We start from the raw sequence: 17,709 nt of genomic DNA on the forward strand, positions 1-17,709 counted from the left end.
TTCCTCCACATGACACCTGCTGGATGACCTTGGCTAGTCACGGTTCTCTCAGAACTCTCTCAGACGTACCTACCTTACAAGGTATCTGGTGCAGAGAGAAGGGGTTGTGATTGCAAGCTACTTCATGATTCCTTATAGTAGAGAAAAACATACTTTTCTTCTAGATGGTGTTAAATGCCAAAATAGTTACTTTCACCATAAGAAGTTATTTGATCTTCTACATCCCTACGCATTTCACCATATGCTTCAGCAGGGAATCTTATATAAAAATGTCTTTGACTACCACCCAGAACATGATGAAGAGAAGAAGAGTTTGGATTTATATCCCCCCTTTTCTCTGTTGGAGACTCAAAGGGGCTTACAATCTCCTTGCCTTTCCCCCCCCTCACAACAAACACACCCTGTGAGAGGTGGGTGGGAGCTGAGAGAGAGCTCAGAAGAACCTGTGAGTAGCCCAAGGTCACCCAGCTGGCGTGTGTGGGAGTGCACAGGCTAATCTGAATTCCCCAGATAAGCCTCCACAGCTCAAGTGGCAGAGCAGGGAATCAAACCCGGTTCCTCCAGATTAGAATGCACCTGCTCTTAACCACTACGCCACTGCTGCTCCTTATGATGCAACCTTATCTTCTAGATGAAGAGTTTGGCAGCTAGGTTAGGTTCCAGGTGAAGTTCGAAGAACAGTCTCAGTTCTGGATATCTTAGGGCAGTGGTGGCGAACCTGTGGCACTCCAGATGTTCACGGACTACAATTCCCATCAGCCCCTGCCAGCATGGCTACCTACTCCTGTATACCCTACCTGGTCATCATCATTCCCTGACACATGCCCCCAGGACAGCCACAAGTGAGTAGACAACAGATGTGCTTTGTCTCTAGAGCAGTGTTTCCCAACCTTTTCGAGGTCAGGGTACCCTTGACCTCACTCTTCATATCTCACGGTACCCCTGCCACCCCCCCCACCTTCCCCTCCCAGGGTGAGAGGAAGCGTTAACTGAGGAATGGGGGGGGCGGGGAAAGTAACTGCTGACTGCTGCGGCAGGCCCTGCCCCTGGGCCAGCTCCATGACCTTGTTGGCGCCGGTGGGACACCACAAAAATGAGGGGGGCCGGTAGTGTTTCTGCGGTACCCCTGGGACATGCTCACGGCACCCCAGGGTACCACGGAACCCTGGTTGAGAATGGCTGATCTAGAGGATCCAAGAGAGATTCACGATGCACCATCTTTATCAGAACTCCTCATGGGTTGAAAACTGTCCTTTTCAGCAGAACAAAAGCATTGGCCAGCTCTGCCTCCTGGGACAACCACTTTGTGGCAGCCGTTTTGTTGTGATGTCCCCTGCGCCATGTCAGAATTCCAAATGTGCCTACAGGCTCAGAATGATTAGCGTACAGTGTTGTTTTTCACTGCTTCTGTATTATGTATTTTAAAAAGTTTCTTTTTTTCTCGTTTTCTGCCTTGGGGACTCTTAGCTGAGTAGAAAGGTGGTATGAATATGTTTTAAAGAACTAACACATTTTGCCGTGACACATAGGAGGGAAACGTGGACAAGTACCAAGGAAGACTGAGAAGCCCTGAATGAATAGAAAGGAAAGAACTGTGCCTCATGCGAAGAACATCTCCCCTTCACTTCATGCTCCATGCAAATAATATCCATCTCACACTGACCTTTGGACGATTGTATCCTCAGAAGGATGTTCGTCAAGACTGCCTTTTTCTCCCTAACTGTGGAGGTTAGGTATTCGTGGTCCAGAAGTTCAAGAAACAGCTGCAATTCAACTATTAACTCCTCCATGTCTGAAATAAAAACAATATTTTTTTTAGTAATTAAATATAAAAACAGTTAAGAACAGAAATTCCAGTCAGAAGTAAAAAAAGAAAGAAAGTAGAAAACTGTACTCTTCACACCTGTCAAACCTGTTGCCTTTTAAAGTAATTTTGGACTACTGCTTTCCTGTGAGTAGGGACGGTGCACAGATTGACATATGTTTGGTAAGGGAAAATATTCACACCCATATGAACAGGGTTTGTATAGCCAACTGGTGATCTCAGGACCAAATCTAAGTTCTCAAAGAAGAGCTTTTCTCTGCTGCCTCATTGGCTCATTCCACACATGCAGAATAATGCACTTTCAAACTGCTTTCAGTGCTCTTTAAAGCTGTGCGGAATAGCAAAATCCACTTGTAAACAGTTGTGAAAGTGGTTTGAAAACACATTATTTTGCGTGTGCGGAAGGGCAAGTCTCAAAGCAGCTCACAATTGCCTTCATTTTCTCTCTCCATAACAGGAACCTTGTGAGATAGGTGGGAGTCAGAGCTGTGACTGGCCCAAGGTCACCCAGTAGGTTTCATGTGGAGGAGAAGGGAAAAAAAACAAACCCAGTTCACCAGATTAGAGTCCGCACACTTGACCACGCTGGCACTTTTATCTCCTGTCAGCCCTTTCTGATTTTAACTCAATTTCTAACCCTAACCGTATCTGATTTTAACTCAAGATATGACCAAAAAAAAAAAAAGGTTTGCCCATATTTTCATTCTTATGAAAAAATATTTTTAAAGTAGTAAGGGATATTCTACACTCCGTTGCTGTATTAGCCTTTGCCTGAGATTACGTGCTCCCTGACTTCCAGGTAACAGTACTCCAAAGTTTCCTATCATTAAACGCCATATTCAAATGTACTGTTCATCTTTTCCTGTGGACATCTTGGGCCCAGAGCAGTCCCTCCAGAGGTAACTCACATCATTGGAAATTGTAGGTAGTTCACTCTCCGCAACTGCAATTGCTTGGAGCAGCAGTGGCGTAGTGGCTAAGAGTAGTGGCTAAGAGCAGGTGCACTCTGATCTGGAGGAACCGGGTTTGATTCCCCGTTCTGCCGCTTGAGTTGTGGAGGCTTATCTGGGGAATTCAGATTGGCCTGTACACTCCCACACACGCTAGCTGGGTGACCTTGGGCTAGTCACAGTTCTTTGGAGCTCTCTCAGCCCCACCTGCCTCACAGGGTGTTTGTTGTGAGGGGGGAAGGGCAAGGAGATTGTAAGCCCCTTTGAGTCTCCTACAGGAGAGAAAGGGGAGATATAAATCCAAACTCTTCTTCTTCTTCTTCTTGACAGTCTACAGCAGGGATGGCCAGCCTATGGTGCTCCAGATGTTCATGGACTACAATTCCCATCAGCCCCTGCCAGCATGGCCAATTGGTCACGCTGGAAGGGCTGATGGGAATTGTAGTCCATGAATATCTGGAGCGCCGTAGGTTGGCCACCACAGAATAAAGGTGTTTCATTCTGTTCATCCCACCCAAATATATGGTTTTTTTACTTTTTTGCTTCCCCCTAGCAGGAACTCAAAACAGCTTACTTTGTTCTCCGCTCCTCCATTTCCTCCTCACAACATCCCTGCGAAGTAGGTTAGAGTGACAGCACAAGATCACCAAATAAGCTTCCACAGCAGAGCGGGGGAGGGGGGGGGTTGAACCTGGATGTCTCAGATTCTAGCCTGACAGCTTAACAATGCAATGTCACCCCCAGGGAATGAAAAAAGCTGAAACACCCAAACAGAAATAAAACCAAACATTTAGGAATTGGAAGGCAGCCATCAGGCACAAGGGTCTTTTTGAATGGATGTTTAGACGTCACCTGTCAAAAGAATATTTTTATATATAGCTGGATATAAGAGCACAAATTCCTGAACTATTAGGACAGCAATGCTATTCGACTCCGGCTAACTTTTTTTTAAAATGACTCTGCCACGGAGGGCAACAGCCCATCAGTTGATGTTATTCATATTAACCACATGGAATCTCCATCTTCAGGAGCTATTTCCACAGCTGGAGTTTGTCTTCAAGCCCTGCTTTTGAACATCTAGAAGACTCTGGCTGGCAGCTGCTATAAAGGCAGAATGTTAACTAAAGGGACCTTTACTCCAATATCGAAAGGTAATTTTCATGAAAACGAAGACACGCTCAGAGCAACTGTGTGTCCTGCCGGGAAGTTTAAACAAAGCACAGATAAAACGCCTATTCCTATTCCCAGCACAATGCGTTTTCAAAATTAGCCTCTTCCATTCACCTCATTAATACACTCTTGCCTGAACCAACGGGCTCAGCTGAGCACAGAGCACAATAACATTTGGGAACCAATTTATTGTAGATCCCGCTATTAGTTACTTGCTTGCGCATATGTATACAGCACACACACACACACACACACCCAAAGCTGTCATTTTATTCAACTTGCCAGATGCTTCACACAGGCACATTTGTAAATTTATAAGACTTATAGCGGAAGAAAGTACAGATGCATCTATTTTCCTTGCAAATCATACAACTGCTAACCTTTGCAAACAATAGATTTCTAGCTTTTAGTGTAGAGGCCCCAAATAACCTTTAAAACCCCAGAATCCCTCATAAATAAAAACAAATGAAACAGGTGCTTTCCATTTTTTTCAGTTTGAAATGTGCTTCTACCGGATATTTTCATGGGCTTGGTTCACCTGAGCTGAACGCAAAATATCACATACTTGTCTCTTTTCTTAAATATTTTGGTGTCAGCCTATTTCTGGACAATAAAATCAAAGACAGTTAACTATTCCAGGGTGATGGAGGGGAGGAGAGAAAAATCTGCATTAATTTCCCCGACTGCCACCAACATTATCCAGGAAATGTGTGACTGGAAATGGTCACTGTGGGATTTGGCACGTCTGGGGACGCAGCTGCCAACTGTCTAGAAAACAGTTGTGATAAAGAAACATATCTAGTGGAGGCCTTGCTTCAAATATCATATTGCAGCATATTTCACATCTGAACACGCCATGTGAAACAGGAGTTCCGGGACGTCAACTTGGTATTTGAATTAGGACAAAACAAACCTGTCACCACACAAATTAGATTGGAGAACCCCAATTGGGTCATCTGACTTGACTAGATTCTGTTTTTTCTCATAGCTAGCCAATGGGGAAGGCAGAATTTGACAGAGACTGCAGGAAGCAGATTAACCTTTTCCCCTTGTACAGTTTTTCCCAATGCTCTACGCCGCTAGGAAAACATGGGGCTATCAAGATGCCCTTTGGAGTACAGTATAGGGTAGCTTTACGACCATGACTTTATCTTCCTTCTGCCTTATCTCTGCTACAAAACACCCCACTCCCGATGTTACTGAGCTCAGAGAAAAGAAATCACTATAAACATAGTATCTATGGTGGCAATCCACTTTTACTCTGGGAAGGCTAGACCCAGAAGAGAATCTCTCTTTCATAACCTTGCCCCCTCACCCTCTACGCCAATCCAATGTGCATGTTATGCGTGAAATTCACAATTCTATGCCATGCATTCTTATACCAGTTGAACACTGATGGCTGTTTTTAAGGTAGGGTGAAAATCTGCCAGTGAAGTTCAGTGCCTTCCCCCTCAGAGAGAGAGGTTAGAATTAAAATCGGTGTACACTGTCTTCTTTCAAAGTACTTGCTCAATCTCTGCATAAAGGGACCAGGAAAGCTGTGAAACACATATGCAGTGTAATTCACTACCCCCTTTGAGCACCGATATATCCAAAAACAGATAGGGATATCTGTGATGTAATTCTCCATTCACTGCTCAAACACCTTCTCCATATGCATTTTTCAGGGTAGGGAAAGGTGATGAGAAAATGCAGTATCAGAAGCAAGCTTTCTCTCAAGAATCGTGCTTATTCTGGAAACGTAAGTTTACTGGTACTTAGGGTAGCTCAGTGGTGGCGAACCTATGGCACTCCAGATGTTCATGAACTACAATTCCCATCAGCCCCTGCCAGCATGGCCAATTGGCCATGCTGGCGGGGAGACTGATGTGAATCCCATGGCTATCTGGAAGTCTCCTGGGATTCCACCATCAGGCCAATAGCTATTTAACTAGATAATTCTATTTTATATTTCTTGACTATACACACGCTTCATTAAAGCAGCTCAGATGGTCAACGGATTAGACATATTACCGGGATGTCAAGAACTGCACAATTCATCAGGATACATTCTTAACCAAAAAATGGTAATAAGAGTTGTTACTTCACAGCACTCCAAGTTCGTTCCTTCCTTCGTTCCTTTGTTCCTTCGTTCCTTCCTTCCTTCCAACGGTTGCCATTGCCTGCCTCCACCTGGTGCCGCTGGTATTTCTTTCAGTTCTTTGTATTCCAAATCCTTGCACCAGTAGGACTAGAGTCTGTGACTATTAAGGTCACCCAGGAAGCTCTTCCATGGTGCAAGTGGGGATTTGATCCTGCATTTCCCAACTCCTACTTCAACACCTTAACCACCACACATACTTCAAAAACAAATACCTGTTAGTTGGCTGTCTGAATATTTTTTCTTATATGTATGTAGCAGCTCTAAAAGTAACACCTTTTGAAACAACAGCAAAACTCAAACTGGTTTCAATGTGCAAAATGTAATCCTTTTATTAGCTAAATTGTTCAACAGGACGCACAACGAACATACTTCAAAATCCAGTAGGGTTATATGCTATTTCTTCTAAATCTATGTCTCAACAAATGAAAGACATTAGATACTGGGAGCATCTGGGGCACAGCACTGTAACTACGAAGACCGCACCTAACTGAAGGAAGTTTCTTGTATGTGCCAAATGCAGAGGGGTGTAGCAGAGACACAAGTCTCAGGAGAACATTACATCAGACATCAGTTTGCCAGAAGTAATCAAACTGAGCCCCCTTCCCTATCCACAAGAAATATTTGGAAGAGGGAATGGCTACCCTTTTACTGTTCTTAACAAAGCTTTTTATGTGTGTGTGTGTGGGGGGGGGGGATCGAGGGAGAGGTGGAGCAATCTTAATAAGCCCAGTTTCATTTGCTGCAGGCTGCCGATCGTCTAGACAAGATGCTAAACTCCAGGATTTGAATATGTTTAGTCCTTGTGTGGAGTGAAAACATGGCCTGGCACAATTCTCATTAAGTCACCCCACAGAAAATATACTGCAAATTAATCTTGCAGTATTACATGTCACAGCAAAACCTATGTTACAAAGGCTCCAAGATCCCCCAAGATTATGCATGCGTGCACATTCAAGTAGAGCCAAATTTTACTTCTGCTACATTTTTTTCAATTTATTTTTTAAAACGTACAATACGCAAATATGTCAGACGAGTCACTTGTGACTGATGGTGATCCTATGAACGAATGACACCCACAAAACTCTACCAATAACACCCTTGCTTGCTCAGGACTTTCAAACTGAGATGGGTTGCAAAGTCTACCCATCTCATGTTCGAGCTTCCTCCTTTCTTAATGCTTTCAACTTTTTCCTAGCATTGTTGTCTTTTCCCGTGAGTCGTGCCTTCTCAGCTTTTACTATCAAATGCAAGGCTTACTATCAAATAACTGTTCAGTCCCATAAACATACCTGCTTTCCTAACCCTCAGCTTGGGGGAGGGGGGATAATATTTAAAAAACTATCAAGAAACAAAGTAAGGTAAACATGATCCAAACAGATAAAGTTTTATATCAAGTTTCACAGAGCTCTAAAACCTCAGCTCAAATATCCTTAGAACAATAAGAGCATTAGAACTAGCCTGCTGGATCAGACCAGAGTCCATCTAGTCCAGCTCTCTGCTACTCGCAGTGGCCCACCAGGTGCCTTTGGGAGCTCACAGGCAGGAGGTGAAAGCAATGGCCTTCTGCTGCTGCTACTCCCGATCACCTGGTCTGTTAAGGCATTTGCAATCTCAGATCAAGGAGGATCAAGATTGAGTGATCATAAATGTCGACTTCTCCATGGAAATCTGTCCAGAGCCCTTTTAAGAGTTATCCAGGTTGGTGGCCATCACACCACCTGTGTGGCAGCATATTCCAAACACCAATCACACGTTGCGTGAAGAAGTGTTTCATTCTTGTATCCCATTACACCACATTCTAACACAGTTATGACCTACATTTGATCATAATTTTGACGAATTGCTTTTGCTCTGATGTTAAAGCAGCTGAATAAATATTCAGCCAATTCTTTGGTCTCTAATGGATTCAAATCATGTTTTTAAAATGAGGTTGTAGCCGTTATCGATACTGCAATTCGTTCCAAAGCCCCAGAATGAAAGCTACATATTTACCCAACGGGCAGCACAATATGCAATATGGTAAACCCTCAAAGACACCCACCCCACAAATTCATCAGGGGTACTCCTAGCAGGCATGACTGCATCAGCCAGTGGTCCTTCTAGTTCAGCAACCCGTTTTGCACAGTGGCCGGCCAGCTGGCTGCCTTCAAGGGCCAAACAAACAGGAGATTGTGGTTGAGGCCCTTCCCTAATGTTGCTCCCTGACGCTGGGTTCGCTGCCTCTGTAGATGGAGGTTCTGCAGATGCTGCCTCTGTAGATGGAGGCTCCCTTTAGTCACCATGGATAGTAGACCTCTCCGCAGTGGTGGGATCCAAAAATTTTAGTAACAGGTACCCATGGTGGGGGGGTTCAAACTGTGGCGATAAGCGCCAATGGGAGCTAGGAGCCGAGGAATACGATGGGGCGTGGCCGGGCATTCGGCGAGGAGGCATTCCTGGGCGAGGGCTGTGGCAAGGGCCCTTGGCCGCTGAGCTGGTCCTTGGGTGGGAAAGCGAGATGCCGCTGAAGCAGGCTGCCATGCGCCCGGTGCACCTCCTGCTAGACTACTTCCAGAAGTTCTGCACGCTACTGCTGAGGGAGGAGAGTAGCTAAAGAGGCAAAATCTGCGGTGGCAAAATCACCCATTGGGCAGCCCCCCTGCGGCACACACAAATAATTAGTAACCTACTCTCGGGAACCTGTGAGAACCTGCTGGATCCCACCTATGCCTCTCCTCCATGAATCTGTCTAATCCCCTTTTAGTTCATCTGTGCTCCTTGACTTCACTACCTCCACCAGCAGTGAATTCCACAATTTAGTTCCTTGCAGAGTAAATAAATAATTATACCTGCATTGCCAGCTTTCCGTGAACAAAAGATCTGGCACATCTTAGCGTCCACGTTACCACCACTGCAGCTACAGAGAAGCACCAGCATCCAAAATAAGTAGGCAAGCTGGACATTTTTATAAACATCCTACTTCTGTGGGGCCACAGGGGCAGCGCAACTCCCAATGGGCCAGTGCGTTCTCTTCTCTCCCAAGGCAGGATATACTGTTGCACCTATGAGAATGCTGCGACAATGAAGGTAGGGCAGATGAGACAAACCAACTGGATCCTCCCACCAACTCTTTCAAGTTCAATAACCTTTATTAGGCATACTGAGTTGAGGGTTTTAATTTTGCGAAAGCGTAGCAAAATATCTTTTAAAGATTATAGACGCAACGCTAGATGGATACTAAGCATTAGATTGCTATCATCATAGCAACAACAATGTTGCTTACATTAACTATTTTGCTACTGGTATACAGTGCCTACCTCTGCCAGCAACCTGTGGGATCCGCGGTCACCCAAAAGTCAAATAACCTGTGGGTGATTCATTGAGAGATAATACCGTGGTTTTATTTATTGATTGCCAGATGGGTGACAACTGAAGGCTATGGCAGCCTATGGGAGTCAAATCAATTGTTTGCCCATTTCCTGCGCCCCTATCCCTTGTTCTGTGTTAGGTGCCACTCCTAACAAACTCTATGTGTTTAATAGTTGGAGTGTTGACCTACTGCTGTTGTTGTGATGCCTGGGCTCTGTTGGCGGGTTTTTAGTCTGGTCTGTGGAGAGGTGTATAGGAATGGCACTTTTGATGAGTCCATTTGGACTAAACTATTGATAAGACTCTGAATGGCTGCTGTATCTATCTGACTTTTATGGACAATTGTTTTATTGTATTTTGGAATGCCAATCAAGGCTTGTCTATGTCTATTGTCATACTGAGTCAAACATAAATAAAATAATGCAGTGAGTACCCTGTTTCCCCGAAAATAAGACATTCCCTGAGAATAAGACATAGTAGAGGTTTTGCTGAAGTGCTAAATATAAAGCATCCCCCGAAAGAGTAAAAGGCGTGCTTAAAGTTTTACCTTTGTTTGGAAGCATGCCCGTCAAACAGAACACCAGTGGATGCAGCTGTGGAGCGGAAAAATAAGACATCTCCTGAAAATAAGACATAGCGCATCTTTGGGAGCAAAAATTAATATAAGACACTGTCTTATTTCCGGGGAAACATGGTAATATAAGCAGGTCACGTTCCTTGCTATTTTCCTTGGTTCCATACAGCAATCGCTTGCAGTGCCCACCAACTCTTAAACTCAAAGTATAACAGTGATTCAGAGAAAGGTGTGTGTGTGTGAAAAGGTTTAATCATTGCATCTGTACAGTGGCATACCGCTAACGGGGACATGCGGTACCCCATGTCACCAGAGCGCCGCGCTGTTTGCGTCGTAATGGCGTGATGATGAAATGGCATGTGCCTGAGGCATTACACCCGCGTAATCCCTCCCCGCCCAGCCCCTCCCTGCAGGCCAGGGCCTGGGGTGGCAGGAGCCAGCCTGCAGGGAGGTCAGGGGGCAGGGCTTTGCGGTGGGCAGTCCAGGAGTTAGTTTGCCACCGCAGCACCAGTCCGAGAACCACCCCCCAACCCCCCTGGGAGTTCTGTAACATCCGCAGAACATAAGAAAGGAGCCTGCTGGATCCAGACCAGAGATCCATCTAACAGTCCAGCACTCTGCTACTCGCAGTGGCCCAACAGGTGCCTTTGGGAGCTCACGTGCAGAGGTCAAAACATCAATTTTGACCTCAAGGCTTGTGTGTGTGTGAAAGGTTTAACTACCCCTGTCCCTCATCATTTCACAAATTAACACAGGGGACCCTGAGCTGCTCCAGTCCTTAAAAGAAAAAAGGCAGGCAAAGATAGATGACTTAACTTTCTTCCTTTAAAGGGCTTACAGCCGCGCCAAGGAAGTAGATCTGATAGATGAAACCGGGGAGGGGAAAGAGTGTCACACACCCCCTCCTCTGTGTGTGGCCTCAATTTGAATTGGGACAGCCCACAGCTGACCGAGAGACCTATTTCCTCTGTCGTGTCTAGTTTGACCTCAAGACTTGTGTAGGATTAGTGAGAAGCAAGGGACTTAACAGCACTGGAGACCGGATACCACAAAGGGTTCAAGTGTCAACTATCTAAACATTTTGACAAGCCAATTAATGTCGGGTTCTCACACTCCTCCAGCCCCATCCCAGAAGCATCCTGGGGAAGGCGGGATCTCTTCCTGCCTCCGCAGTGCAAGTTGAGGGCAGAGAAAAGGCAGCTGCGTGTTTTCCCAGTTGTTCCTTTCGGACTGACATGGGGTGGCTAGACCACACTCTTGAACCCCCAGAGGAAGATAAAGAATGAACTGTAACAGGGCAATCCTAAACAGAGTTATTCCAGTCTAAGCCCACTGAACTGAGTGGACTTAGGTTGGAGTAACTCTCTTTAGGACGGCACTGTAGGTAAACGTGAAAGGTGGAAGAAAAGGACAAACAGTGGGGCGTTGTGTGGTTTCCGGGCTGTATGGCCGTGTTCATGATCCTCTGAAGATGCCAGCCACAGATGCAGGCGAAACGCCAGGAGAAAATGCTACTAGAACACGGCCATACAGCCCGGAAACCACACAACGCCCCAGTGATTCCGGCCATGAAAGCCTTCGACAATACGAAGAGAAGGCTGATAGCTATTTCACAGGACAGGTAAAAATGCAGAGATGGAAGGGACTTAGAATGAAGAACCAAATCACTTAGACATCAGTATTAAACACCCCTTTATGATTTTACTCAAGGAAAATGGCAAAGAAAACTTGGAGACGACCGAGACTGAACATTGACCAATATTATGCTATTTGGCTTCAGTTGAACATGCCGTGCAATCTCAAGAAACAAGCTTGTATTCTACATTTCCTGTCTACTGTACATATCCAGTGACTATTGATCTTTATTTCTCTGATAAGAGCAGAGACAGCAGGAATGTAGGAGCAGGGAAACAAATCTGGTCAATTGGCCATGCTGGTAGAGGCTGATGGGAATTGTAGTCCATGAACATCTGGGTCACCATAGTTTGGTCACCCCGGCATAGAATTAGTGGCATCAGAATACATTGTGGAAATGTATTGTTATGTTTGTTTTAATGAATGTTGGACACCGGCCTAAGCCCAATTGGGGAAGGGAAACCAATAAAACGAATAAATGAGAAACCGAAACTGCCTTATACTGAATCAGCACATCAAGGTCAGTATTGTCTGCTCAGAGTGTCAGCTACTGTCCAGGGTTGCAGTCTGAGGTCTTTCTTATCGCCCACTACCTGGTCCTTTCAACTGGAGATGCCGAAGATTAAGAACGTAAGAGCGAGCCTGCTGGATCAGACCAGAGTCCATCTAGTCCAGCACTCTGCTTCTCGCAGTGGCCCACCAGGTGCCTTTGGGAGCTCACGTGCAGGAGGTGAAAGCAATGGCCTTCTGCTGCTGCTGCTCCTGAGCACCTGGTCTGCTAAGGCATTTGCAATCTCAGATCAAGGAGGATCAAGATTGGTAGCCATAGATCGACTTCTCCTCCATCAATCTGTCCAAGCCCCTTTTAAAGCTATCCAGGTTAGTGGCCATCACCACCTCCTGTGACACCATAACATCTGGAGTGCCAAAGGTTCACCACCACTGCACTAGTGCTATACCAGCCGTAATCACTCTAGTTCACAAACAGCCGCATCAGTTGCTGTCAACCAAAATAGACACATTTCTTTCCATCCCTGGCAGGAAGTGTGCACCTCAAGGCTATCAGCTTACACTGGGGATCTCCAACATTGTGACCCCAGGTTCCTGCGCAGCCCCCAACCTTTTCTGGTCCCACAATGTGGATTTACAAAGTCGAGAGGCTCAGGAGGGGCTTTTGACCAGCAAGGCTTTTGTTGGTCACAGGAGATTTGGATTGGCTGTGCAGATTTTAAAAGCACCGTTTTGGCACCGGCTGCCACCACAGCAAAAGGAATCTTCATTGCAGTTGCCGTTTTTTGGCTAGCTCCACTTCCTGTGACAGCCATTTTGTGGCTGTGTCCACCAAGCTATGGAAGAATTCCAAAGGTGCCTACAGGGTCAAAAAGGTTGGGGATTCCTAGCTGACATGTTCATCTGATAGGTGGGAACAGTGGGACAGCCACAAGTCCAGCCAGATGATGGCCTCACACACTTCCCCAAAATACAGGGGAGGAGGCACACTGGGGAACTGTACTTTGAAGAGCCACAAATGACCTGTCAAAGGACCACACAGAGTTCCAACTCACTGAGTATCACTGGACAATAAAATCTGCCTTGCAGATTTGCAAATACTCGGAACTCCAGCACACTCGCACATTTTAAAGGTGCAGATAGACTTGTATAAACCTCAGAAAGTTTTCCAAAAAAAAAATGAAATCATTTGGCACTGAGAAAATTATTTGTACAGTGTTGGGGTGAGCAAATTGATACAACAGACTGAGAAAATGAAAGTGATTTCCCAACATGTTGGGGAGAAATCCAAAAGCAAATGATTAAAAAAACCCCACAATAACGTATAATTTTTCAAAGAATCACTCGAGCGTATGATTATCATATTTGGTGACGTAATCCAAGGAGTGTTTCCTTTTGGAAGAACCAATATTAACAATAAATTAAATGACAGGGCAAGAGGTCCCTCTAAATCCTCTGACCATTTTGCTAGCATGTGTTTAAGATGATATAAAGCAGGAAAATGGTGACGAACATGATCATTACAGCTGGAATGGAGACAGCGGCCAACTGGAAATCAGATGCTTCATCTATTGAAAAATGGCTAAGAATATAGCATTACAGAGAGTAAAATTGACCCATCTAATACAGTTTAAAGGGAGAGAAACCAGGACTGATATTTTTGTGAAAACTCAACTTTTGTAACAGAAGATATGGTCAAAACTCACCTAACCACAGACACATCATACTTCCTGAGTGTTGCAGGCTATTGTGGTTTTGATATAACCTCCCCCCCAAAACTTTTTTTAAACAATTCCTTTTTTAAAAAAGAGCGGAGAAGTATTACTACTGTCCTCGACGTTTGCCCTTCTGTGTGTGCCACTTAGACTCCTTCCGCACATGCAGAATAATGCACTTTCAATCCACTTTCACTACTGTTTGCAAGCGGATTTCGCTATGCCGCACAGCTGCAAAGTGCATTGAAAGTGCATTATTCTGCATGTGCGGAAGGGGCCGGAGTGAAGCACAGTGGAGCAGCAGTGGCATAGGAGGTTAAGAGCTTGTGTATCCAATCTGGAGGAACCGGGTTTGATTCCCCGCTCTGCCGCCTGAGCTGTGGAGGCTGCGGAATTCAGATTAGCCTGTACACTCCCACACACGCCAGCTGGGTGACCTTGGGCTAGTCACAGCTTCTCGGAGCTCTCTCAGCCCCACCTACCTCACAGGGTGCTTGTTGTGAGGGGGGAAGGGCAAGGAGATTGTCAGCCCCTTTGAGTCTCCTGCAGGAGAGAAAGGGGGGATATAAACCCAAACTCTTCTTCTTCATCTTTCTGAGACATGCCTCTAAAGATGTCAGCCATAGATGCAGGCAAAATGTTAGGAACAAAAACTACCAGGCCGCAGCTGCACAACCTGGAAAACCCACAGTCTGCCCTACTCTTTTCCCATTTCCCCCAAACCTTGACATCCTTTTAGTTTGCTGCCGCTGTTCTATCACAGGCCACACCGGTTAGGCTGCCAGTCAACCACACATTTTTGCCAAAAGGTAGAGACATTAACAACAACAAAGAACCTTTATTGGCATAACAACATTATATACACAGATCCAGTTAACCAAGTAGAGGGAAGCTAAAATAAATGTACAGGTAGAGAAGGCTGATGTTCAGGATTTGCTCCTAAAGCGCTGTTTTATATACAAATCCAAAAATGTGGTGACTGCATCGTTTGCATCACTACTGGGGCTGTCCAACAGAAAGGTAATCTTTTGCAAGTCAGATGCATACTCTTTTTTGAGTAGCAGAGGTGACAAGTATTTGACTCTGGGTCCTGTGTAAAGTGGACAATAGAGTAAAATATGGTCTATAGAGTCAACACAGTTCCCGTTGCATATGCATAGCCTTTGGCGGTAAGAGGTTTTAGTGAATCTCCCTGTTGATACGGCTGATGGAAGGGCATTGCAATGGGCCAACGTCATTGCTCTACGGCGCCTGGGCACGGTTATCTGGTGCAGGTATTGAGCCCCCTTATTACCAATGTAGGTGATACCTAGAGCTAAAGGAGAACAAGTCCTGGAAGCCTTTCCGAGTAGGATCTGATGTTCCTGGTCAAACAGCCTTCTCTTCAGAAGTTGGAAAGTCTCTTTAGATGGTAGCATGGCCAGATAATCCAAAGAATAGCCTAATTTGTTAATTTTTGTTTCTATAATGCCCCACCATTCCAAGTGACAAGCAGTCTTGAGGGCTTTATATGACAAGGAGGCTGCATCGCGGTTGAAACAGATGCGCAGCCAATATTTGAGCGTGGCAAGCCATGCTCTTGTCAGGCAGAGACATTAAACAGGCAATAGCCTTAGAGAAGGGCAGCCGTGTTGGTCTGCAGTAGGAAACCAAGGGCACCGTAGAGACAGCAAGACTTCCAGGAGATGATGGGGCGTTGACTGTCAAAAGCTGGTGCTATGGAAATCTACTTGGTGTTCCTTGTGCCCTGCTTCGCTGGTGTGATCTGTTTTCTTGCCACCCGCCACTTATTTGCTTCTGAGTGCCCTTTCCGTTTGCAAGTGGATGCCTTACTTCCACACAGTTTGCACTTGTACTGAAAGGGCAAGTGTGTTATTTATACTCTCCCTGGGGGAACACAACCAGTTTCCGTGGAAATTGTATAATTTTCTCCCTCTATTAACTCCGCTTCTTTGGGAGAGCTTTTTTCCGGTGCAAGAACCATACAATTTTCTTAATGAGTGTGCACAGTTACACAGAATAAGAGTGGCTAGTTAAAAACCCGGGTTCTGGAAACCAAATTCCCACATATATTACACATAAACTTCCCCAATAACAGCACAAGTGTCATTACAATTGCTGGATATACCAACTGACCGAGTGGCTACCACAGGGGTGGCCAACCTATGGTGCTCCAGATGTGCATGGACTACAATTCCCATCCACTCCTGCCAGCGTGGCCAATTGGCTGATGGGGATTGGGAATGGTAGTCCATGAACATCTGGAGCACCATAGCTTGTAGCCCATGAACATCTGGAGCACCTAGGCTAGCAGGTCGTCCTGTGATTCAAGCTGCAAGGCGCCGCCAACAGATGTGACTCAGGGCATCCCCGTTGCGTCACCAGGCGGCCGTTAATTTTCCGCCGGCCCCTTTCCACCCCCGCCCCCCCTTCCTGCCAATCCCACCGGGAGATTCACTATATTACACATAAACTTCCCCAATAACAGCACAATTGCTGGATATACCAACTGACCAAGTGGTTACCACAGGGGTGGCGGAGCTATGGTGCTCCAGATGTTCGTGGACTACAATTCCCATCCGCTCCTGCCAGCGTGGCCAATTGGCTGATGGGAATTGGGAATGGTAGTCCCTGAACATCTGGAACACCATAGCCTGTAGCCCATGAACATCTGGAGCACCTAGGCTAGCGGATCGCCCTGTGCTTCAAGCCGCAAGGCGCCGCCACCAGATGTGACTCAGGGCATCCCCGTCGCGTCACCAGCCGGCCGTTACTTTTCCGCCGGCCCCTTTCCACCCCCGCGCCCCCCCCCCTTCCTGCCAATCCCACCCGGATTCATGCCGACGCGCCGAGGCTGGACCCTGGGAGCCGCCGCGGCCACTCCAGCGCCCGGGGGGAGGGGGCGCCACCACGGGTCAGCCCCTGGAGGAGTCCTCCGGCGTGACTCCGGCCCTCGGCCACGGCGGCCGGCTAACTTTTGCCGGATTGGAGCGAAGTCTCGGCAGGAAGCAGCCGGCGGGGAAGCCGCGCTTCGGGGAGGCCTCGCGAGTCAGCCGGGAAAGGAGCGGCTCCAAAAGGGGCCCCGGAGGCGCAGAAGCCCCGGCAGACCCCCGCCCGCCCCGCCCACCCGCCCGAGCTCCTCCACGGGCCCGTTCCGCTGCGGGGTCAGCCCGAGGGGAGCAGAGCGCACAGCCCCCCTCGCCTCGCCTGCGCCCTGGCGCACGGACGGGCCGGCCTCTGCTCTCCGCCTCGGCTCCAGGGCGCGGACAGGGCAGAAGGGGCAGCCTCCGAGCCCGGGAGGGAGGGAGGGAGGGAGGGACCGGGCGGCGGGGCTCCCCGAAGGCGCCTTTTGTCCGCCGCTCGCCCGGCTGCCTCCTGCGCCCTGGCTAGGCGGGAGGGCGCCCCAGCGAGCCCGCCGGACCTCACCTGACCAGCCGCGCCGCCGCGCCGCTCCAGCCGGGAGTGCCCAGGAGGGAAAGAGCCCCGCGCGCGCGCGCCCTCCGCCTGGCTCTCCTCCGCGCGCCCGGGGAGCGGGGCCGAAACTGCCCCCCTCGCCCCGAGTGGCGGCTGCGCGAGCCAATGGGCAGGCCCAGAGGAGCGGCGAGGGCGGGGCTGGGGAGAACAAAGGAGGGAGGGGGCAGGCCCCGAGGAGGGGGCGCCCTCCCCACTGGCCGGGCGGCGGACGCCGGGCCCGCCCCGAGGCGCCCGGCAGCTGGGCAGGCGGGCAGGCGGGCTGGACGGCAGCAGCGCCCACAGCAGGAGCCCCCCCTCCCGCTTGCCGGTGCCAAGGCGCGCCCCCTCCCCGCTGGAGAGGCTCCCCTTCCCTGCCCGGGGCGAGG

General features: G+C 47.7%; 1 protein-coding gene across 1 annotated transcript in view; it reads right to left on the reverse strand.

Annotated features, from left to right (window-relative positions):
* Positions 1 to 17,446, reverse strand: part of AFAP1 (actin filament associated protein 1) — a 78,805-nt gene extending 61,359 nt beyond the window's left edge. Inside the window, exons 1-2 of the mRNA XM_048515362.1 lie at positions 17,297 to 17,446; positions 1,664 to 1,792 (exon numbers count right to left, since the gene is read on the reverse strand). Coding sequence (XP_048371319.1) covers positions 1,664 to 1,790 — 127 coding nt within the window. The 5' untranslated portion in view covers positions 1,791 to 1,792; positions 17,297 to 17,446. The remainder of the gene's footprint in view (positions 1 to 1,663; positions 1,793 to 17,296) is intronic.
* Between the last annotated feature and the right edge of the window lie 263 nt (positions 17,447 to 17,709).

This window comes from Sphaerodactylus townsendi, linkage group LG14, assembly GCF_021028975.2.
Source record: "Sphaerodactylus townsendi isolate TG3544 linkage group LG14, MPM_Stown_v2.3, whole genome shotgun sequence".
Taxonomy (NCBI): Eukaryota; Metazoa; Chordata; class Lepidosauria; order Squamata; family Sphaerodactylidae; genus Sphaerodactylus; species Sphaerodactylus townsendi.